This window comes from Chanodichthys erythropterus, chromosome 3 (genome assembly GCF_024489055.1).
Source record: "Chanodichthys erythropterus isolate Z2021 chromosome 3, ASM2448905v1, whole genome shotgun sequence".
Taxonomy (NCBI): Eukaryota; Metazoa; Chordata; class Actinopteri; order Cypriniformes; family Xenocyprididae; genus Chanodichthys; species Chanodichthys erythropterus.
In genome coordinates, this window is record NC_090223.1 from 2,224,049 (window position 1) to 2,248,236 (window position 24,188).

Below are 24,188 nucleotides of genomic sequence, written 5' to 3' on the forward strand. Positions count from 1 at the left end.
TGTCTGTGTTAAATAAGAGGCGAGCCATGGGCGTCGGAAGCAAAAACAATGTGGGTGGGTCCTCCCTCCAAATTTTTTAATGCAATAGATAGATAGATAGATAGATAGATAGATAAAATGCCAATCAATCGGTAGTTATTGATTTTTTTTTTTTTTTTTTAATAGAACAACGAGACACAAACCTTTACAGTCAATCGCATTTTTGCTCCCATTTATTTTCACAGTGCACAATGTTTAGTCCCAAAGCGCGCAAACGGAATAAACGTTTACCTTTGATTTCGTTCGATAGAAAAGAAGCAGGGCCGTACAAGGTTTCATAATTGAGGTTACAAAATGTATTATGCTAGGGGGGTTCGGGGGCATGCTCCCCCGAGAAAATTTTGATTTCCTTGGTGTACATATATGCGTTTTAAGACGTTTTAAGGCCAACAAATTGGATAACAATAGCTTTAAAACCATGTCAATAAATACATACATGCACAGTTTTTAGGCAGCTTTAATCGCATGTTTGGTAATTTCATGACTTAATTTACAACAGAATAACGGCAGTGCATGCCCGTAGCTTCTTTTGCGCTTTAGTTAAGCTATAATTAAAGTGGCCTAATATGCAGCGCGCGCCGCCGCATTTGCGCGAGCAATTCTTGAGTTCGCGCCTCGAGCACAGTAGGCTGTTTGGAGTTTTACTGGCATAGCCTGACAACATCTCATCTGACTACAGTTCACTGTTGTCCAACTGAAGCTACCTTTTCCGCGCTCGTTTGACTTGCACCTGGTGCTGAGGAAGTGGGAATGCGCGTCTGAAAAGTGTCGCGTTTGTTGTGGTCGTAAAGAGACATTCCTTTATAAACGCGTTTTACTTGGCGATGTTTTAAAAACTATCTTTATGTTCTGTTGGTGGTTTGTGGAGTAGCATCACCTTGGGGGGATTAGACAAATGCTGAATTAGAGACGGTAAAAGTGAGTGGGTCCAATATATTGGTCTTAAAAAGTACAATGGTTACAATGGTTCCGACGCCTATATAATATTATATTTCCTCGGATCTGACTGGGTGGGCAAGCTTTCAATCTGGGTGGGCCCAGGCCCACCCAGGCCCACCCGTAGCTCCGCCCCTGACTCTAAGTAAGAACAGCATTCCTCCGCTCCGAGCGTGGCAGATTTGGATGCGCGCTAACAAGGACGCTGAAGGGGTGTGTGGTTTACACGCACTGTCTCCGTTACACTTAGATAAATGAAATAATTGTTTCTGCCTAAATTAATATATGATAGCAAATTGCATAATAGTATTATATTTGGGCCATTCCACACCGAATGGGTGCCATTTCCCAGGACGTTGTATGTATAAATATGCATGAAAATTAACTCTAAAATACGTTTTATTATTAAGCAAAATGTCCTGAACATTACTCTAACTAAAATTTTAAAATATATAATTTAAAACATTGTTTAAAACTACCGAAAACACTAAAAAATATATAAACCTATATAAACCTAACCTTTATCATGAAATATAATCATAAAAGCTTGTTCTCCATTGCTGAATCTCCATGGATGAGACATGAATACTGTAGTTCACCAACCTTCATTAAATAATCAATGAACTTCAACAATTCTGAGTTTGTCTGTTTCAAAAACTAACCAAAAAATTAAACATTAAATGTTTAACTTTCTAAATTGTCAAAGTATATATATATATATATATATATATATATATATATATATATATATATATATATATATATATATATATTCTTTTGAATTCCCATTTGCTGTAGCGGAAGTCAACAGCACATATGTGTAAAATTAATTATTTTATGCATTTAAATGTGATACATTTTTGTTTGTAGGCTACTTTATAAATTAATGCAAAATTAGCATCTTCTAGTACAAATGCACAGTTCTCATATTTATTTATGCATTAAAAAAAATACATATCAGCTTGTGCCTTATATTGTGATCTGCACATAGCAGAATACCAGAGACATGTGACGTATATATATATATATATATATATATATATATATATATATATATATATATATATATATATATATATATATATATGTATGTATTTAATACGTACAAATTGCCGTGAGATCGGGAGGATATCTGGTTAACCTAATAATTCCGGTTGCTATTTGGTAGACCTCATTTGCAAATGCGTTTTGGGAAGATTTATTTCTATAAATCATTTCTTTCATGTGCATTTCAATAAATAAATGAGCAGTTTACATTAATTCGCGTTTTAGTCAACACAGACTTGCAACAATTCATAAGAATATTTTGCCGGCTCATTCGTTTAAAATCGTATTATTTCATTTATACGTTTTCTTACGAACTGTTTAACCCCAGCGATGAAATAGTTACATTTTCTCACAAGATCGGGTTGGTTTTAGTATATAGGCCTATCGTGTAGGTAAATATTCTTTTTGGCTAGGCCTATTTATCTATTTATTGTTGTTTATTTCACTATATTACTCTGTACAAAAAAAAAAATGCATTATAAAATATATATGTAATCGGTCAATAAAGATGTAGGCCTATAAAGTAACGCAGTAGTTCCAATGTTTGTCTTCTGTAATGTGATAGATTTGAAATTCAAATTAATTTTTTTTAGAATAATTGAATAGAAAAGAATTTAATTATAGAAGTCACTCTTAACTTTAACATTTTAATGCACAGCAACTTTTCCTCAAAAATGTTATTCTCAGAAAACACACATCATGCAGTAATAATATAATGCCAACATTTTTCCTGTGATTTGTCCAGCTTCCTCTTTGAGCTGAAATATGCCTGACATCAATGTGACCTGTGCAGAGATTCAGACCGCAGATGGATTCGAGTTCAAACTCCCCTCTGATTTACTGAAGCAAACACTCAGTGGAGACTGTGAACAGAGCTGGAGCTTAAAGGTGAGTGTGTTTTTCTTTCCTCAAACTACTACATTATATTATATGATTCTCTTCTGATCCATTTGTTCAGGACGGGCGTCTGCTAGCAGATCCATCAGATCCTCACAGACTGTTAGATCCTGCCACATCTGTGTCATCTGATCGTCTCACCATGTCTCAGTGTGTGGATGAACTTCATCATGAGATCATCTGTGATGCTTCACGAGTAAATCAGCTCACTCTCTCAACACATCATTCATCTGGTTTCAGTCCTTCTACAATCTAAAATATGATTATGAGCTTTAGTGTTTAATATATGAATCAGTTCAACATAAACTCTCACAGCATTAATCAATGAGACATTCATGAACAATATAAAAACTGATTCTTTATTTCTTTTCAGCTCAGATTCGAGACCATGTTCAGAGGTGAGAGACACTTCAGATCTCAATATGATGTTTATGATGGACAGATGATCCTGAAAGAGACAGAAATATCCCTCATGTCGTTTCATAAATCATGACAGTTCACCAAAAAATGTCCATTATATTCCAGATACGATTTTCTTTCTTCTGTTGTTTTTCCATACATTGAAAGTCATTTAGGGAATGTCTGTCACATGACAAGTAAATGATGACAGAAGTTCATCTTATACTGCAGTTTAAACACAGTCATTATGAGAATCCACCTGAAAGGTGTTTGTGTTGAATTGAATCTTCAGTGCTTGAAGTGAATCATGATGATTGTGAATGTGTTTTCAGCCTGTAACTGCACAGACTCCAGCAGCGGATCCACACACACTCGTGAGTTCAGCTGATCTATTAAGCACATTTAAAGTAATGAATTGCATCAGATGATTGTATTGTGTTGTTATTGTATAGATCAGTTGTTGTGGTCTTTGGCTCTTGTCATGATGGTTCTTCTCATGATGGTCTTCATCTGTTTCATGCTGCTGCGGAAAAAGAAACTCAGGTGAGTCCCGAGGGTTTATATGAGTCGGGGAGGGTCTGAAATGACCATGATTTTATTTTTGTTAGAAGCATTTGCATTCAATTTCATTATGTTAAGTTCATCTAAATTTGTAAAATGGATGTTCATCTGAATCACTGTTTCATGGACACTGTGGTTGCACAGTGTTTTTGTGAATGTGTGGCTAGATGAAACGTTGTTGAGGATGTTGTTGTTGATGTCTGCTGAATATGTTTCACTAAATGAGTCAGCTATGATAGTCAATAACACGATATTTCTTGTTTCCTGCATTTGCAGGGTGAAAAAAAAACAACATATTTAGCCTGTGAATGTGTGCATGAGTGACAGAGAATAAAAAGAAACACTACTTTCTGTCACAAAAGACAAAACACACACTCAAAAAAATAACTCTTTGAACGAACATAAAAAAAAATCATGGAAAGATGATGATTAAGTTGCTTTATTTCAGCATTATGCAATTCTGTTATTCCAATTTAATGTACTTATGTTGGGTCAACTTAATTTATTATGGTTGATTCAACTTATTTACTATGGTTGGGCACAGCTTAATTTAATAGTGTCAGCCCAACTAATTTGCAATGTTTTGGAAAATAAACAAAAAGCAATAAATAAATAAATAAATAAATTGTTTTCATATACATTGATTTTTATAATTAATTCTTTGTTTTGTTTAATTTTGTGATTCACATAACTTTTGTGACGTTCTGTGTTAGAAATCTAGATGTGATACTGGATTCATCCTAAATTGCCTTAACCAAAACCATTGTAAAGCCTAAATTGATCATAAGTCCATTTGTGGCGATGGTTTTATAATCAACATATGCTTACAATGCTTTTGGGAAATGCAACCCAGAGCACTACCACAGTGATTACTTTCTTATTAAAGTAATTTGAAATTTTGTTAGCAGGTCCTCAACCCAAGCACAAGTGCAACAATTCACCACAATGGTAACCCTAAAACTATTAATTAACAGAAACTTTTAAATACCAACATAATAGAACAGTAAACATTAAAACGTCTTTCCATTTTCTCATCCTCCTAAAAACTGCTTAAACTAACACTTTATTTCAACATTTACACTCCTAGTTCAGCCCCTTTGCAAAGCATGATGGGAAGTGAAAATCCTGTTTGATTGAGTCCTGGTTGGGTTTACTTGATTGAAACATGTTATTCCAATATGAAAACATCAAGTTAAGTCAAGTTAATTTAACATGAATCAATCACATTTAAACCAGAAACCTGATACAATGGTGTTGAATCAAAATAAATTGTTTAAATAAAGTGAACAGCATCAAAAAATCTTTTTTTGAGTGCATGTACTGAGTGATATTACACTATTCGATAAACATAAATATAGCACAATAAATAGGTAAAATAGGAAATTCTTTGATGAATTCTTCAATCTTGCTGTCAGTTTTCTGAGGCAGTGGCGTGTGTGAGTGAATCAAACCGAGAGAAAGAATTGAGTTTTACTGCATCACTTTAACTGTTTCAGAAATTAATGTGTTTCTCTCAGGGATCCTGAAGCTGGAGTCCAGATGAACGTCAGATCTGATGATCCTCATTCACTGCAGCTCAACGACTCTGTGTCCAGAGGATGATCTTCATCCTCACCATCTTCATCACTGTGATGAAGTTCTTTCTGAGCTTCTGAACACATTCATTCCTTCATCTGTCTGTTTCCAGACGTGTGACCACATCTCATAGACTTGATCTGTGTTTCTGTCTCCTGAAGTCTGCCTCTAGAAACAAATCTCCATTTTTAAATGGTCAACTCAGACGTTCAGAGTTTCATCACCAGTAAATGAAGCTGCTGATCATGTATTTAATGTAATGTATCGATCCAGATTCACCTGAGACGAGCTAAAGTCCAAACTAAAACCTGCCATCCAGATCAACGCTGAATGCATTACTTCTGTTACTCCTATCATACAGATGCCTATTATTATCATATGAACATTAATTTGATGTCTCAAAAACATTAAATCATGATTTCTGTGAAGCTGCTGACACACAGATCTCTGTAAAGCTGCTTTGAAATGATATGTGTCATAAAAACAATTAAAAAATACATGATCTGAAAATAAGTCTACCTTCGTATCTCTTCACAGTCACACTGTTTTAATAATTCATTAACCTGATTCAGGCTTTACTTCATCTAGACAGTATTCCACTAGTTTGCTGTTTCTGATTTTGTATTTCGCGTAAATGCACTGTTGCTGAAATAAAAAGTAAATGGAAAGTTAAAAATAAAAGATCTGTGAAAACACTGACAGAGTGAATCTATCTGACACCAACATCATGTCTGAAAACATTAAATATTACACGTGTTTTGTGTGAGTGGCAGTATTTTAGTTTGATCAACTTTGAGTTTTGTTATTAAATTCCCTGAAAAATTACCATGGTTTTATGGTTTCTGAAATTAAACCACAGGTTCTGGTTCTGACACTTCTGAAACCCAATGAGAGTCTCACAATGCTCATTTCTCTGCTTGATGACACAAAAGATTCAGAAACTGACGATGATGGTTCAAGGGAGGATCTTCAAAATGACAGATGAGAGGTAAGTCTTGATCAGAGCTTTCTACCTTTGACCTTCATCCAAACAGACACATTTTCTGTCATTTTTCTCTTGTCTTATTGGCATCATGCTCATGTGATTGCTCATAAATAAGATATCTGCTCATGTGCAGAGTCCAGTATTGAAGACTTCTGCCATCTGAGAGTGACATGATCCAGCCTGATCGCTATTAAAGCCCAAATCTACCAGATTACTTTATTTCTCACAGCAGAGTCTGTGAATAAGTTCAAACTTTCAAAAGTTGGCTTGTCTGTGATTTTATTGTATTATATTACACACTCACATTATTGTTGTACCGTGAGCAGATAAGGAAGGTTTTGTGTGTTCATGCAGGTACAATTAAGATCAGCAGCTGATAAGAAAATCTCAGTCGAGTTCAGGTCAGAAAATCCTAGAGGACTGTTAAAAATGAATGAATTAATTTGGATGCTAACATAACAAAAAACAAAAAACAGATCTTCCAGAACAAAACATTTATTAATATGATTTTATTATAATAAAATGGTGTTTTAGGACATCAAAAGTTCTTAGTCTGTGAATAATTTTATGTCCCTAAGCTCTCATTCGACACATCAGTGAAAGGAAACTGCACATATATTGTGAAACAGTCTGAACTAACTGCTTCTTTGAAGCATTTTGAAAGAGTTCATGCAATATTTTTGGATCAGAAAATATCTTGTGAAATGATTTGTACTCAACACAGATGTGGAGCCAAAGACTTCCCGCTACAGCTCTGTTTTTGACAGCTAAATCCAGCATGAGGGACTGTAAAATATCCTGATTAACAATACAGTGATGAAGTGGACCTTTATATAATTTCAGGTGCATAAGATCATGCGTACATCATGAACAGAGAAGAAAAAGCTTGGTCATGCCTTACAGAAACAAACAGCATCTGTTCAAGCCATCATCTGAATGGACACATTCATGACCTTTGAGACCTGTCAAAAAACTGAGCTGTTGGTTTATGTAAGACATGATGAAGCATTTTTTTTCTTTCTTTTAAGCATGATCTTATCCATCTGAAATGATATTAATGGCCACTTTATCACAGCATTGTTTATTAGGATATTTCACAATCCCCCACGCTGGATTTAGCATCACACAATGAAGTTCTGCTTGTGAAGCTGTCAAACACAAACACACCCGTTTACTTTCACTGCTTTACTATAAAAACAGACGCTCCAGCTCAATCTGCACTCCAGCTTTCACACACGACTGAAGACAGAAGGAATCAACAACTGAATCTCCATCTAACAACACTGAAGGTACGACAAATCAATATATATTATTGATCATACATATATGCTTCTATTTGGGACTTTTTTATTTGTAAAACTTGTTATAAAAGTCATAATTATATAGGCTATTTCCTGCACAAGTTGAGAAAGCAGAAAAAACACACACTGGACAATTAACATTTACAGAATGGAGTGAAATGGAGTGTTGTGTTATTTTATATTTGTTGATATTGTTGGATGTTTTTAACTCTTTCATGAAATGCATCTAAAAAAAAACTGTATTACAGAAAGGGTTAAACTCTGACAGGGAAACAAAATATGGCAGAAGTGAAAAAGCTTTTGAACGTTAGCCTGTGCGTTTCATTCACAAAATCACTGTGAATGTCAAAGACGAATGAATTATAGGATGCTTTCACTGTGTGTGTGTGTTGATCAGATGGGAAAGCGGCTCTTATCGGGGTTGGATGTGATCCTGATGCTGTTGTTTGCACTGGTCAGTTCACTGTTTGCTGGGGAAGCAGAGACGATCAGAGAAGGTCAGTATAACACACACTCATATACTGAGACACAAACATGTTTGGTAATACCAATATGCTATGAAAATAGAAGAATAGAAGAAAAACACTTAATATTAATATTTTTGTCACAGTCAATTTGGAGGTCGAATCCTCAAACTCTAGGCGCTTCGACTGTCACCCTGAAGCGGGTTCTGATCAGGCCAAATGTGAAGCCCGCGGCTGCATCTGGAAGGTCAGAGAGAGAAGATCTTCAATATTCAACCCTGTTGTTTTCAAAGTTTGGTCTGAAGTGTGTCTTTCCTGTGATTCAACACATCTGCTCCATATTTAATAGCCTTCAGATGTTCCCAAAGAGCCCTGGTGTTATTACGCTGAGACCCACGGTTATGTCACCAACAACACTGTTGAAAAGCCGAGCGGCATCACTGTAGATATAGTGCGCAATCCTGATTTCCCAAGTCAACGCTCTCAATCTCGAGACATCGACAAGCTCCGTGTGGAAATCACATACCTGAGTGGACAAAGCCTGCGGTGGAAGGTTTGCTTTTCTAAATTTAAGATTAAGACCAAGACAATGACTAAATATACTGTTTACATTCATGCATTTGGCAGACGCTTTTATCCGAAGCCACTTACATTGCATTTAATGTATACTTTTTGTTAATGCCTTAACACTCTATTGTTGAGCTTTTTTATCTTAAGAATTCTGAATTAAGAAAATAAATGAACACATTTAAGAATAGGACTGATTTTGGTCCTATTGATCTAGATCTTTGACCCAGCCAATGCTCGCTACGAGGTCCCTGTTCCCCTCGACCTGCCCGCCGCACCAGAGACAGAGGAAAACAACCGGCTGTACAGGGTTCAGATCCAGAACAAGCCATTCGGGATCCAAGTGATCAGAAAGAGCTCAGAAGAACTCATGTGAGTAATACACCTCCATTACTCTGCTAACATGGAGTCAGAAGTGACCGAACACCTGAAATACAACTTTTTTATTTTCAGTAAATTCAATGTAATGTTTTTTTTTTTTTTTTTTTTTTTTTCAATAATATTTTTTCTTTTATATTTTGAGAGAATTTCATGGTACTAATGAATATTTATGCAACAATTATGATATTTTTTTCCCATTGAAAATAATACATTTTTTTTCTATTTTTAATTACTTTTCAATTAAAAAAGTAAAAATTAAAATAGAGACAATGCCTTTAAAATCCAAGTTTTGAAGGCAAATTAGTGCCATCTGGTGGGAGTAAAAAAAGAAAAACATCTGTAATGTCATGGTGTAACCACTAGATTCATATATAGCTCTATTTAAAAATGCTAATTCTCTAGTTGTTTTTATTTTTATTAAGTTGTGGATTTGGATAAACATAATGAAAGACAACGTATTTTTGCCCATTTCCCATTAATTTCCTATGGCGTCATTTTTGACCATGAACAAAACAAGTGTAACTATTTTTTGTATGACCATTTAGCTTTTTCAAATCAAGTTCGAAACACTTTTTTTTTTTTTTTTTGGTCACCAGAGGGTTAAAAAAACATGGGCATGTTCATTTATATTCATACCATTTGTACATTTTGGTTACCATTTGTAATCACCTTATAAAATACATTTATATTTATATGGCATTTACAGTCATGAATTTAGCAGACGCATTACAAGGTATACCAACTGAATGTAATGTGAGTTAAAATGAACGAATATTTACATATTTTTAATGTATTAAATAAAATACATTGAATAAAAATAACTATATATTTTATATATGAATTAAAATGCTCAGAATAGCAGTGCTGATGGAGCACTTCTAGTGTTTTCTGAGAGTTTTATAAGATCACAGTTTGCTTTCTTAATGAAAGGAAGTTATTTTTCAGTGTTTTGTTAAATCTCTTTTTCTCTAGATGGGACTCTGCCGTGCCGGGGTTCACATTCTCAGATCAGTTCCTTCAGATCTCCACACGTCTCCCCTCAAACTATGTCTATGGTGTTGGTGAAACGGAGCATCCCAGCTACAGTCATGACCTCAACTTTCACACATACGGCCTGTTTGCCAAAGACCAGCCTCCAGGAGTGAGTGTCAAAAACACTGTGTGATACTGTATGTCATCTGCACTTTACATCACATCACAAACTCAAACTCTGATCTCTTTCTCCCCATCTGTAGTATAAACTCAACAGTTATGGACTCCATCCCTTCTACATGGGTCTGGAGAAATCAAAAAGCGCTCACGGCGTCCTCCTGCTCAACAGCAATGCCATGGGTGAGTTCAAGAAAACACTAACCATGTGTGTCTCACTCGGATACACCGGCCACAACCTGTGCTAAATGGGTTAAGACCAACCTAAACACATCCAGTGGTGGACTGGACTTAAATACATTGTCATCATTTCCTCTTTTTACTCTTAGACGTGACCTTCCTGCCTGATCCAGCTCTGACCTTCCGCACCATCGGAGGAATCCTGGACTTCTACATGGTGATGGGTCCCTCTCCCGAAGCTGTGGTTCAGCAGTACACTGAGGTGTTTGTGTGTGTGTGTAACATTGGAAAACTCACATGCATGAAACACATAAATATATCTATCTAAAGGAAGTTTGTTTGTCACAGTCGATTCTCTTAAGCCACTTGAATATTTATGTTCTAAAATCTATTTGCATAGAAAGTCAAATATTTCTCTCTCAGTTTGTGTGTTTTGTTTGACAGATGATCGGCCGCCCGGTTCTTCCAGCCTATTGGTCACTTGGATTCCAGCTTTGTCGCTACGGCTACGCCAATGATACGGAAATCGCAGATCTTTACAAGGACATGAAAGCTGCTGGAATTCCTTATGTAAGTGATCTCATCCTTCAGTGTGAATGAACAGTAATGTAACTCTCACTGACCTTCAGAACTTGCATTAGATCTTCAGGAATATTGTATTTCTAGCTGTAAATGTAAGTTATTCTGCAGTCATGTGATGAAAACACAACATTCTGTGGCCGTATTTAGAGTAACCGAATCAAAAAGTTCATCTTTTCATAAAAATGCCATTAATGTCCTTTTATTAACAGCTATTTTAAAGACAAGTATCACTAGCAATGTTCCCTCTAAGCTGAGTGCACTTCTGATGTTGTGGTCATTAAGTTTAATGATTCTAATATTTGACCTTTGACCCCTCAAAGGATGTTCAGTATGCAGACATTGACTACATGGAGAGGCAGATGGACTTCACGCTGGACCAAGTGAACTTCAAGGGACTGCCTGCTCTGGTGGACCAGATGAGGGCCGAGGGGATGCGCTTCATCTTCATTTTGGTACCAACAATTCTCAATTACTGGAAAGTTGTTTCCATTGAATGGTAAAGGATGTTGTAATGAGAACAGAGCTTTTGTAGGCTGATATCATTATCGACAGTAACATGCAGTGAAATGTATTCTGTAGCAAAACCTCATGCTTTGTTTGTTTGTGTGCTTCAGGACCCGGCTATAGCGGCCAATGAGACTAAAGGCTCCTACCCTGCGTTTGATACCGGGATTGAAAAAGACGTTTTCATCAAATGGCCTCCTGAGCTCAGCAATGACATTGTGTTTGGAAAGGTATGACAGACACAGAGAGGAAGAGGAACATATATTGATGTATTTTGAGGCAATACCTCATAGTTTTGTTGGTGTGGACATGCACTGAAAGCAGGAATGATCCTGAACCGCTGATGTTAGCTGTTGTTTCTGTCTGTCATAGGTGTGGCCTGATTATCCCAATGTTACTGTGGATTCTCTGGACTGGGATACTCAAGTAGAGGTATCTTGTTCTGTTTCATTATCTGTCTCTATAAATTGCTTTCTTTCTCTCTTTAATCAGAGAACCAGACATCTTTACTTTTGTTCCTCCATATTCAAGTCTATTCCTCAGTAATGGGCTACAATTGCAAATGCAGTAAAGAGAGATGAGTGATGAGTATCATAGATACTGTCAGCCAATCAGCATGTAGAAGACACACCAGGAAATGAGCACATACTAGGGCTGGGTTCCAGGCATAGACTGTAAAAAAATATGGACGTAGTGTCCGTGACGTCACCCATAGAGTTCTGAACAGCAGTTTTGACGCGTAAATGAGGCCGCGGCCATCTTAGCTGCACGTGACCGCACGTCACTCCCGGATAACTGAAAATGGGCAAAGAGGCGGGATGAAGTTGGAGCCCATGCGACTTGTTGCTGAAACCACGCCCGCCCTAGCTATCTATCTTATATACTATCTAAAATATTAATAAAGATAACAATATCATTAGAAAGTACTAAAGGTTTACTCTCAATCTACGGTGTTTTTTTTTTTTTTAAGATAACGTTATAGATGCTCCAACACCAGTAGGCTAATTAATTTGTGTGGGGTGTGCAAATAACACGGAGTTGTATATCCTCCTGGTATTTTCATTGTAGTAAATCTCAGGAACAAAACCTTTAGCCAATGCCACGACGATCCAACAACGTGTGTTCTGCATGCGAGCACATGTACACACACTGACATCTGTCTCGAGTATGCAGCAAGCCATATATTGTATAAAATAATCCAGAAAAAAGCACAAATACGACTGAGATGCCAAATTCAGCGGCTGAAATGAGCTGCTGAGGTAACATGACGGCTCACAGACAGCAGCGGCATCTACCTGTCACTCAAGTGACCACGCCCTTAATTATGCAGAACTTTAAGGCTTAATAGAATTTAAACAGATGAGCTATAAAAAAAATCACCCCCCTCAGAGTTGTCATGAAGGGCAAAATTCGCAGTATAGACCAAAACCACAATGTGAACCAGACTGTAAACATGTTTTTTTCTGCTGTAAACTTGGCCAATTTAACATGATGGTCAATGAGATTCTGCTCACTTCTGCAGCCTGTCCCTAGCGGCCAGTCGATGAATTGCAGTTTAATTCACTTCCGTATTGGCTTCACGAGAAACAGGGGGAGGTTGCTGCTTGGTTCCAGGTCACTTTTTTATACCCTTCCCTCGCTAACTTCCCTCCGTCTCGTTGACTTGGATGTACGTCATTGCTTACGTTGCACGAGTGCCCACTACTGGCGGAAACTTTGCAATGGGCTGAACTGGAACGTCCTAATCCCTCGATCACTTGGAATCTGCTATGGATTTGATTTATTATTTACATTTTTTTTTCCTTACGAAACTTTTTAATGCAGCATTCTATATTTAGATAGGTGTGTTTGGGTTGTTTTAGATATTTAAAAAAAGTAATTAATATATTATAGAGTTGTTTGTGGTGGGGTAAATTAAACACGATATGAGGTGACATCACAATCGTGTTGCATTGTGGGTTATGGAGCTGCCTGAAGCGGACATATGAAGTAGACTTGTAGGGTCTGTAGGGTCTGTTCCCTCATCCACTTCACGAAGTGGAATGGCGGCAGGGATTCCCCCGAGGGGAAGCGCTTAGGGAAGTTTGGGAGTGCATGTCTAAAAGTGGAGTGGAACGCAGTCTAGTACTATACTGTAGTAAAAAAACTCAAACTCAGCCAATCAGAACAGATAAGAAGTCAACCAGCACATTATTATTTAAACAAATTGGATATTTGCTAATCAGTATGTATTGATGGTTAAAGCACCTTGTCCAACTTAATGTTTCTTCAGCGCTTCAGATCTTTCGTGGCGTTCCCAGATTTCTTCAGGAACAGTACAGCGGAGTGGTGGGGAGAGCAGATTAAAGACTTTTACAACAACATCATGAAGTTTGATGGACTTTGGATCGTGAGTGCTTTGTTTTTTGTCATTTTTCATGTTGGAATGAAAAGTAAAGCAATTTCATTCATTAAAAGTGTACAAGATCTGTGCCATTACACACCATTGTTGCTCTTTTCACAACACATCTAACTCTAACCGTAAGAATGAAATAACTCTACATCTGAGGAAATTGACTGTTAAGGATGTTGATTCAGGATTACATCTTACTTGACAAAGTCATGGTGAGCAGTGGAAGAACATGTGAAGGTTTATCATAGCCACGCCCCATTTCTACACTCATTTGCATGCCATCACTGTTTTCTCCTTTGGATTATATGCATGATAACACTGTCATTGTGTTTTCTGAAGGACATGAATGAGCCGGCCAATTTTGTGCATGGGACCACTGGAGAAAAGTGTCTAGGGGATCAAACTCTGGAACATCCTCCATACATGCCCCGTAAGTTCTTATGAGAGCATCCTGGCATGTGGACTTTACAACACTATGGTCAACATTTACTAGGCCTGGCCCTGACTGAAGATTTTTTGGTAGTCGTTCATTTTAGACATTAGTTGACTAATCGCATGTTTGTATTAAATTAATTACTTAAATATATATGGGGAAGGAACTAAACCATTATGAGCCTTAAATATATAGTCTTTTCTACATTCAAGTACACACATAAAGCATGACGCAAAGCACTGGCAAAAGTAATGATTATGAATGTGTCCGAAAAAATAGCAAGGAGACATTTTAATGATTTATTAATAAACTAGTGTTTTCTTAGTCAGTTTCGCCATCTCTGCAGTGAATGTGCCTTTAGAAAGAAATGCACATTTCATATGAATTACAAAAGCAGAGAGTATTTGTTTTGTTTTGAACTGGTTCATTTAAAAGTAGATATTTCAAGCTTTCTCTGTGAGGCAAGTAGCCTATATGCTGAGTTTCATTTTTGTGACGTGCTCCAAAAAGAAGTTCATGGAGACTGAGACGGCAGAAAACACATCCTGTTTGTTTTCTTTATTCTACAAAGGCACAAACGTTTTCTTGTTATTGTGAGTTTACATAAATAAAAGTAGATCCTTTACAGTTTCGAATGATGTATTAGTCTGTATGACTAAAAATGACAGTGTATTTTAAGTTGTTTCCGCTGTTATCAGGAAAAAATGCCAGTGATCGCACCAGCGCCTCCATGTCTTGCAGTAAGCATGCTATATTTCAGCTTCGACACAAACACTTGAATATGCAGCTAATAATAGCGCACATTTAGGGCGAGCGGTCATGTAAAGTTAGTAATATTATTAATATATTAATATATAGTAATGTTAGTAATATAGAGAGTAATGAAGTAATACTTGAGGTTGATGAATGATAGGCAAATGTTTGGATTTCCTTCCCGACATGCTGTAATTACCACATGGACCTGCCGTTAACCATCTGTCCATCACAGACTGTGTGACTTCCTGTGGAGTTTTTTCTTTCTTTCTGCGACTAACAAATAAAATTTTGGTCGCCTAAGCCTCTTCTCGTTGACTAATGTTTAGTCGACTATTAAGGTGGCACCTGTATTTAGCACTTTCTGTCCTAAATGAATCTGCCCTATGTATGTGTGTGATATTTCTCAGCACTGGAGTCCATGCACAGAGGTCTGAACCACAAGACTATATGCATGAACAGTGAGCAGATCCTTACTGATGGCACACGCGTCAAGCATTATGATGTCCACAACTTGTACGGCTGGTCTCACACCAAACCCACTTATGAGTGAGTTTTCTGTCCCTCCATATTCAATACTAGATTTATTTCTCGTTGATCTGGAAGGAGTTTTAATTGCTGTGTGTGTTTGTGTGTATTTCTCAGTGCTTTGCTTAATACCACTGGAAAGAGAGGTGTGGTAATTACCCGTTCAACATACCCGTCTAGCGGTCGCTGGGCAGGACATTGGCTGGGAGACAACTACTCCGGCTGGGACCAGCTTCTGAAGTCCATCATAGGTGTGATGATGGGGATTATTATTATTGGGAAGAACAGCTAGCATAGCTAGTGCTCATATTTACTATACACTATTGTTCAAAAGTTTGGGGTCAGTACGTTTTTTGTTTGTTTGAGCGGCAAATCAGCATATTAGAATGATTCCTGAAGGATCATGTGACGTAAGACTGGAGTAATGATGCTGAAAATTCAGCGTTTATCACAAATTACATTTTACTATACGTTCACACAGAAAACAGCTGTTTTACACTGTAATAATCTTTCACAATTTTTTACTGTATTTTTGATCGAATAAATTCAGTCTTGTTGAGCAGAAAGAACTATCAACCAATCAGAATATAGAAGACACAACATCAGCCAATGAGGACATACTATAATAAACTGCATTGACCCCAAACGTTTGAATAGGATCGCATACTAAAGGGGGTCTTCAAGTGATCCAAAGTCAGAATTTCAATTTGTTGTTCAAACATCTCAGATGGTTTTCAAAGATATGGTGCAAGAGTCAAAGAAGAGATAACAGTGATACGCAAGAGAAAGAAAACCAGAACCAAGTGCTAAACTTGAAATTTGATTAAGGACAATTTGAGGCAACGATACTTGTCTGAGTATTATAGAAACTTTTTGAATCAGGCCAGTAACCAACCGCCCTAGCAACCAGCCAGAACACCCTAGCAACATGTTTTGCATGGGCAATCAACACATCTAATTCATCCTTGTCCTTTAGTTTTTGACCCGTGTGGTGTTTTTGTTGGACATGTGGTGTCTCTCTGTCTTTTAGGCATGATGGAGTTCAGCATATTTGGCATCTCTTATGTAAGTGCCTCTCTCTCGTCCTGCCGCAGCACTTGTGCTTTATTTCCTTTCAAATAAAGACTGTATTTATTCATGTCTCTTTTCCCTTCTCACTCTCCCTTATTTCCACTCATGTTCCAGACCGGCGCTGATATCTGTGGCTTCTTTAAGACTGCCGAATACGAGATGTGTCTGCGCTGGATGCAGCTCGGAGCTTTCTACCCGTTCTCCAGAAACCACAACACCATAAACATGCCAGTGAGAACACACTCTCAAAAATATTTCAGTCTAAATTAAAGTTTTATGTAATTGAATTACATTCAAATTCTCCATCCATTAGGATTACATAGTTTTAACAGAAACAAACTAATAAACTTAATGTGATTCATATTTGTCAGTCATACGTAAATGAAATAGGTAAGATGTAATAGTACGCAGAAAAATGCCCAGGTTTATTAACACTGCTTAGTGTTCGTGTGTGTGTGCACTACTGAGTTAAAGTACTATTGAAGCAGTGTCAAAGTTAATGAGATAATTATTGAGCAGTAATGATGAACACCTGCTGTTAACAAGCTGATAATCACTGAAGGAAAAAGAAACACAAAAACTTACTGACTTCATCCACAGCCTTAGATGAAATCAACTGAAGATAAAAGACATTTAATCTCTCAAGATCACATTAAACAACTCTACAAACTCTACAAAACATTACCAGCTTCACTCATTACTAGACTGATTTTATTTCTGTCATACGTCTACAGAAGCTCTTGTGAGAATTAACAGAGGTTTAGATGTTGATGATTAATTGAGTTACCCTCTTTGAGGGCAGTGCTGGCTTTAATCGGGCTCTTGACTTTATTGCGTCAGTTGTTCTCTGGCTGCTGTAACTGAGTGTTTATAAAACACATTTGTTATGGCATAAATGTCAAGAGAATGTATGATAAGGTGCTAATGATTAAAAGGTTTATATTCACGCAAAAATGAAATTTCTGTCATTAATTACTCACCCTCATGTCGTTACAAACCCGTAACACCTTCGTTCATCTTCAGAACACAAATTAAGATATTTTTGATGAAATCCGAGTTTTTTTTAATCCTCTATCGAAAGCAACGAAATTCATATTCAATGTCCAGAAAAGTAGTAAAAACATTGTTAAAATAGTCAGCTCGACTGCAGAGGTTCAACCTTAATGTTATGAAGCGATGAGAATACTTTCTGTGCGCAAAAATAATGACTTTACTCAACAAATTTGTCTCTCTCCTGTCATTCAGCTATTTATGTTGCAGAGCTTCTGTGTTTATGTCCATTCGTGTTTTCTTCAGAAGTGCTGAATGATGATAATCTGATGTGATCTCTGTCAGAGGCAGGATCCCGTGGCCTGGGGAGCAGAGTTTGCTGCTGTGTCTCGTGATGTGCTGAATATTCGCTACACCCTCCTGCCGTATCTGTACACCCTGATGTACGAAGCTCACACTCACGGAAACACTGTGGTCAGACCCCTGCTGCACGAGTGAGTGTTTCTCAACAGTTCAGCCTCACATGAAAAGTCATGACCAATGTTGATGAGATCATGTTCTGCACTGCAGGTTTGTCACAGATGAAAACACATGGAAGATCGACAGGCAGTTCCTCTGGGGTCCGGCTCTTCTGATCACACCTGCTCTGGACCCGGTGCTGAACACACACAAACACAACTCCACTATGATCACACTACACAAACACATGACCTGTAGTCATGTTTGAGTTTTGAGGAACTGACCTACATGTGTTGTTTGTGTTGTTGTTGTTTGTTCATTTCTCACTGGTTTTGTTTTGTGAAGGGCGTTACTGTGGTCCGGGGATACTTACCAAACGCCCGCTGGTACGATTACCACACGGTGAGCAATTTATCAGCATGCAAATCTTTATTAGCAAGATTTTAATAGCATGTCAGTGAAAGAAACAGTCATAATGCAGCTGGCTTCCAAACAAACTCAACCTGTGCTACTATATATTGGCTTCTCTTATCTGCTGGTATGTAATTGATCATCCAGGGTGAAGTTGTTGGAGTGCGAGGACAGTTTGTGGATATGGATACACCATTATCGAAGATTAACCTGCACGTGAGAGGAGGACACATCCTGCCCTGGCAGAAAGCAGAGAACAACACACACTACAGGTCAACAAACTGCTCGCCATCTTTATTAAGACTTTTTCTAGAGTTGCATTATTTTTCTTTCCACTTTCAAAAGGGTTTCTTTCCCCACAAACAATGAGTTTTTGTCGGCCAAAAGAAAGAAGTGATTCTGAACTGAAACGAGTCGTCAGTAATTCAGTCTCACTTCTTGCTGAACCTGTGACGGTTTGTTAGTTATTTGCATAATGCCAGCCTGTGGTGTTCATTGGCTGAACAGCATCTCTTTGCCCCGCCCTCAATCACACTGGTATCTGAAACTGGAAGAGTTTGGTTTGTGTTGTTCATGTTGAGAAGACGCTGATTTCTGCTGCCAAAGCAAATACACTTATATGGGATTGATACGGTAAAACTGACACCATCGTTACTGTTCATATCACTGTGAATCAAGTGTTGAAATTCAGGTATGATTATGAGTGTTTGGTTTCTGATGAATCACAACAGACTGGGCCGTCTGACCAATCAGAACAGAGCTTGCTCTCAGAAAGGCGGGGTTTAGAGAGGCCGAATCCTTTACTGAACTGTTTCAGATACTGTGAGAAAAGAGCTGATGCTGCAGATATTAGATATTATTAGAAAATATTATTAGATACTAAGTGTTTTTGAGCTTGCATGAATGAAAACCTGTTGTGGGAGACTCCGAAATAACATTAGGAACCTTTAAAATATAATAGGGCACTTTAATATGTTAATGTAAGTGTTTTTATATTTATATATATTTATATTTAGGTATATTTATTCTTGTGATGTCACAATAATGTTTTTGTTTTATTGTTTCTTGTAGTCGTCAGAATCCTCTGGGTCTTCTTGTTGCTCTTGATGATGGAGGATCAGCTCATGGATCCTTGTTCTGGGATAATGGAGAGGGAATTGGTGAGTTATGTTTGTGTGTGTGTGTGTGTGTGTGTGTGTGTGTGTGTGTGTGTGTGTGTGTGTGTGTGAGTGTGTGTGTGTGTGTGTGTGTGTGTGTGTGTGCAGGGATGGGAATCGTGAGGAATTTAATGGGTTTGACTGATTTTGAATGATTTATTCAACTTCCAGAGTAAAATGTGCAGTAAGTGGCACTAAAAGCACATGCAGTTTTATCCGAAACAGATGAATGTGAATGTGTTTTATTACATTGTGATGCAGAATGTGAAAATGTTTACAATATTTAGTTTTTGGAGTTTTGCAATAATAAAATAAATGTAGGAACAGTAAAGGCATGCATTTCTGAAGTTGGATTTATTACTTTTTCCTCGTAGTAAATGCTATTATTGGTAATATCATTTAATGTAAGGCTTTACAAACAATAAAACTGTTCTGAATATGTTTCTTTATTATTAGCTTGTGTTTTTCAGAGTAAATCAGAGTAATTTTATCACAGGGATTTGTTTTCTTCTTTCTCCTTACAGATACTGTTCAGAATAAGCGTTTTCTCTTGACGACTTTTACTGCATCTTCGGTATGTTCATATGTCTTGAAGAAAGATATGTGTGCAGTTCTTTCAGATCAAATCCAGTAGGGAATCAAAGATTGTCTGTCTCGATTAAAGCCAAACATCTACATCACTCTATATTTAACAGATCCAGATCCAGAAGGCCACTAGATGATACATAAATACTGAAACAACACAATTTTCTGTTGTTTTTCATTCTGTTAGTCAGATCTAAGTGACTGAATCTCACGAAACATGTCATATGTCATTGTGATATTATTTTCATGATAATTAACTACATTTCCCCCACAAAAAATCATTACTATAATTTAACTGGATGTTTTACTGTCATCAGTTATCATTTGCGATAGCATGTTTGCTCACACTGTAAATATGTGTGTGTGTAATGTGTAAATATGTGTGTTGTCCTGTGTGTTTATACTGTATGTATAGGGTGTCCTCACCAGCGCGGTTCCCACTGATGGTCTGGCTGAGGTTGACAGGTTGACTCTGGGTCTGGTGAAGGTGTGGGGTGTAACAGCGCCCGTCACTCGTGTTATCATGAGCGTGACTGGACAGCCTGACGCAGACCTGACCTTCACATATAACGCTGAGGTGAGATCCTTCATGCAAACATATATTCAGCTTCATACTGTCACAAACACTGATACGATTATGAGGGGGAAAATGAATTAGTTTTAGTCATTTAAAACAAAATGTAAATATATCACAGTTTAAAAATGTAAAATGTCATTTAAATATAAAAATTATATTTAATAGTTATTTAACACATTTAATAATTTTATATGTATTTGTTATGCATTTGCCCGATTAAAAAGTTATTGATTTAAGTTTTCATTTTGAAATATACACTTATAATTGGGTGAATCTCATGAAAATGTCAATACAAAAAAAAAAGAAACAAAAACAAAAAAACAAAGAAATATGCAAAAATACATTTTAAAAAGAGAGTATAATCTTTTGTTTTCGTATTTTAAGAGATATTATTTTAATGACAATTAAGCATTTATCAATCCAATTATAAATGATTATATTATATTCATATATATATATATATCATACATATATCATATATATTATATTATATTTGCTGCCTTTAATTTATCCCGGTCATATTTCACTGGAGAATCAGTAAGAAATACTAAGTTATATTTTACTTAAAAATATATATAAAATATTAAGAATTTTAAGATATTATTTTAATGACAATTAGCTTTTTTCAGTACATTTCCAGCACATTTTCATTTTGGGGTGAACTATCCTTTTAAAGAGGATTTGTGTAGTACCTGCTGACTGTGAGTGTGTAGTTTAGCTTTCGTTTTGTCTCAAAACTGCGTCTCAAACTCTCTCTTCCTCTTCCTCAGGTTCAGCAGTTGCAGTTTGATGCGACATCACAATCTCACAGCATTGAAAAGCCTTTCACAATCAGCTGGAACACAGCTTAGACTCGGATCGCACGATTATTGACCTTTATTTACCAATGTTCAGTCAACTAGTCCTTTATTTAGCATTTCCACCAGGAACTTTTTATCATCTGGATTTGAAATGATTTCTTCTGAAATAAATGTTTTGTTTTGGATCTCATATCGACAATCACAGCTTATTAAGGAGGAAACCTCTCAGCAGAGGATTCACGTACAGTTTGATGTAAGAAAAGAGCAGCGTTCCTCCAGTCAAGCAGTGAGGAAGTTATTCATGGACTTTCATCAGCTCTGATCCTGATGAGATCTGTTCATTTCACCATTAGAAGTTCATCACCGTCCATTAAGAAACATGTGAGAAAATACAGTGTAACATGGAGATTTGAAAACTGCAATAAAGTGATTAAACCTCAGTAAGGCTGGAAGACTGATTTATGGTCATATTTGCTTTAATTTCAATAAACTTTGTTCTGTTTCTTTCCTGCTTGACATGATTGTGATGTTTGTAGGCTGGGATACATGAGAGAAAACATTAGGGACAAAACTGTCTCTAATCATGGAAAGTCATCCCTAAAAAAATCATGGAAATAACAGATGACACATGCTGAACCAGAGCGTATAAGTATATCTGGAGTTTCAAGATGAAGAATAATGTGTGGTTTTATCAATGATCAACTTTCTTAGTATGGCTTAATTTAATCATGTAAATTTGAGAGAAATCAGCAGTTATTAATATGATGCTGTTTGAACAGCACAGTTTAAATGGAAACACTTTCAATAAGCTCTAGTTTGTTTGCACTAGTTAACACATTTACTAACATGAATTAATAAGCAGTATGTTTTTTTACAGCTTTTATGAATCCTTGTTAATAGCTTATAAAATACAATTGTTAATTGTTTCACACACTGTTGTTATCATTACCTAAATGTAAAACTATTAAAAATAGTTTTTGTTAATTGCAATAAAGCTGAAATGGACCTTAATTCATGTCTTTGAGCTTTGCTTATTTAAAACATGATCAAAACAATAATCGATTTTAAAGACAAATGTTCAGATAAGTAAGAAAATGACAAATATCGGTATCAGAATCGGCCAGTAGTTGTTTTTTAATTTGGTTTAAATAACCAAATCATCCTGTGAGAGGAGCCTTGTGTTGTGTCCATCTTTTTCATGTTTTAGCACTGGTGTGATTGGAGTTTCACAGCTCTTTCATGGAGGATGGTGGTTTTGTGAAGTTCTCTGTGGAAACAGGCTCTTCAGGGTGAATACTGAGGTTTGCTGCAGTAGTTCTGTGTTGTTTGGATTCAATCCTCCTTCCCTTTCATTCACTTTTGGTTCTCACCCACTATTCTTCTATGATTTGTGTTCGCAGTCATAATCGTAAAGACTGTTGTTCTTAAAACACAGAAGAATACAGTATGACAAAACAGCTCAGGCATTAAAACAGCATTTCAGATGCTCGAGATCAGTCCGCTGGTTAGTCCAGTTATGCCATTCCAGCGTGCAGTCACGTTTTATATATATTCAGTAAATGTGTTTCCATAGTAGGTTATGTGTTTTCTTTTCAGAATGTGTTTCCTTGGGGACTTGTTAACTTGCAATTGTGAATTTATATATCACAATTCTGGAGGGGAAAAGTCAGAATTGTGAGATAAAATCGCCAGGTTGGGTCCTCACAGATGACATGTTAAAAAAATATCCAAAAATGAGCACACAGCAGGCGAAATCAAATTTTTAATTTTACAAGTATCCTATTCTTGACCTTAAATTTCCGATTTCAGAATTGGAATGGATTTTTGATTCCCAGCCCTACCAACAGGTGGCTCTGTTACACAACATGATCCAATCAATCTATCAAGACCAGTCTCATGACAATAGGCAAAACTAACCAAAAATTATTAATATATATATTTTTTAATTTTATTATAAAACGCACCAAAACTTTTTGAGTACCTTCAGGGCATGGTGCTGAAGACACACATCATTTCGTAATGACATGCCATTGTGTTCATAAAATATAGCATTTTATGTCAAAATCCAAAATGGAAGAGAGGGAAAAATTGGATTTCGTTCGACGGTTTGATGATCCGAATCTATAGACACCAGTCTTGTGATTTTTGGCCAAACCATTCATAAATCATAAGAAAATTTGGCATTTCTCATATCTCCTGACCACTAGTTTGAGTTAGAGACTCCAAATTTGCTGTGGTTAATGTTGATTTTGTCCTCTATCTTTGTACCAAATGTCATTAGTTTCCTGCAAGCAGTTCAACTTAATAATTCCTTACATTTATATAGCACTTTTCTGGGCACTCAAAGCACTTTACATATTGAAGGGGGAATCTCCTCAACCCCCACCAATGTGCAGCATCACCTGATGATGACGGCAGCCATATTGTGCCAGAACACCCACCACACACCAGATTATTGATGGAGA

At 36.7% G+C, this 24,188-nt stretch overlaps 1 protein-coding gene across 1 annotated transcript; it reads left to right on the forward strand.

The window, feature by feature from the left end:
• The first annotated feature begins 6,420 nt into the window (after nucleotides 1-6,420).
• Nucleotides 6,421-22,194, forward strand: LOC137015173 (sucrase-isomaltase, intestinal-like). Its single transcript, XM_067379938.1, has 27 exons — nucleotides 6,421-6,442; nucleotides 7,640-7,728; nucleotides 8,138-8,237; nucleotides 8,351-8,451; nucleotides 8,554-8,757; nucleotides 8,989-9,143; nucleotides 10,125-10,293; nucleotides 10,388-10,484; nucleotides 10,631-10,743; nucleotides 10,926-11,051; nucleotides 11,384-11,515; nucleotides 11,678-11,797; nucleotides 11,940-11,999; nucleotides 13,840-13,956; nucleotides 14,299-14,389; nucleotides 15,556-15,694; nucleotides 15,791-15,924; nucleotides 16,704-16,738; nucleotides 16,859-16,975; nucleotides 18,080-18,228; nucleotides 18,305-18,389; nucleotides 18,539-18,595; nucleotides 18,752-18,876; nucleotides 19,676-19,764; nucleotides 20,286-20,335; nucleotides 20,762-20,923; nucleotides 21,694-22,194. Exons 1-27 carry the CDS (start codon nucleotides 6,436-6,438, stop codon nucleotides 21,772-21,774), a joined length of 2,904 nt encoding a protein of 967 aa, XP_067236039.1. The 5' UTR covers nucleotides 6,421-6,435; the 3' UTR covers nucleotides 21,775-22,194.
• The last annotated feature ends 1,994 nt before the right edge of the window (nucleotides 22,195-24,188 follow it).

What these genes read in the sequence shown, in the direction of transcription:
- LOC137015173 (XM_067379938.1), top strand. An exon ending in TCCATCTAACAACACTGAAG is followed by an intron (nt 7,729 to 8,137) that starts GTACGACAAATC and finishes TGTGTTGATCAG; the next exon opens with ATGGGAAAGCGGCTCTTATC. An exon ending in AAGAGCTCAGAAGAACTCAT is followed by an intron (nt 9,144 to 10,124) that starts GTGAGTAATACA and finishes CTTTTTCTCTAG; the next exon opens with ATGGGACTCTGCCGTGCCGG.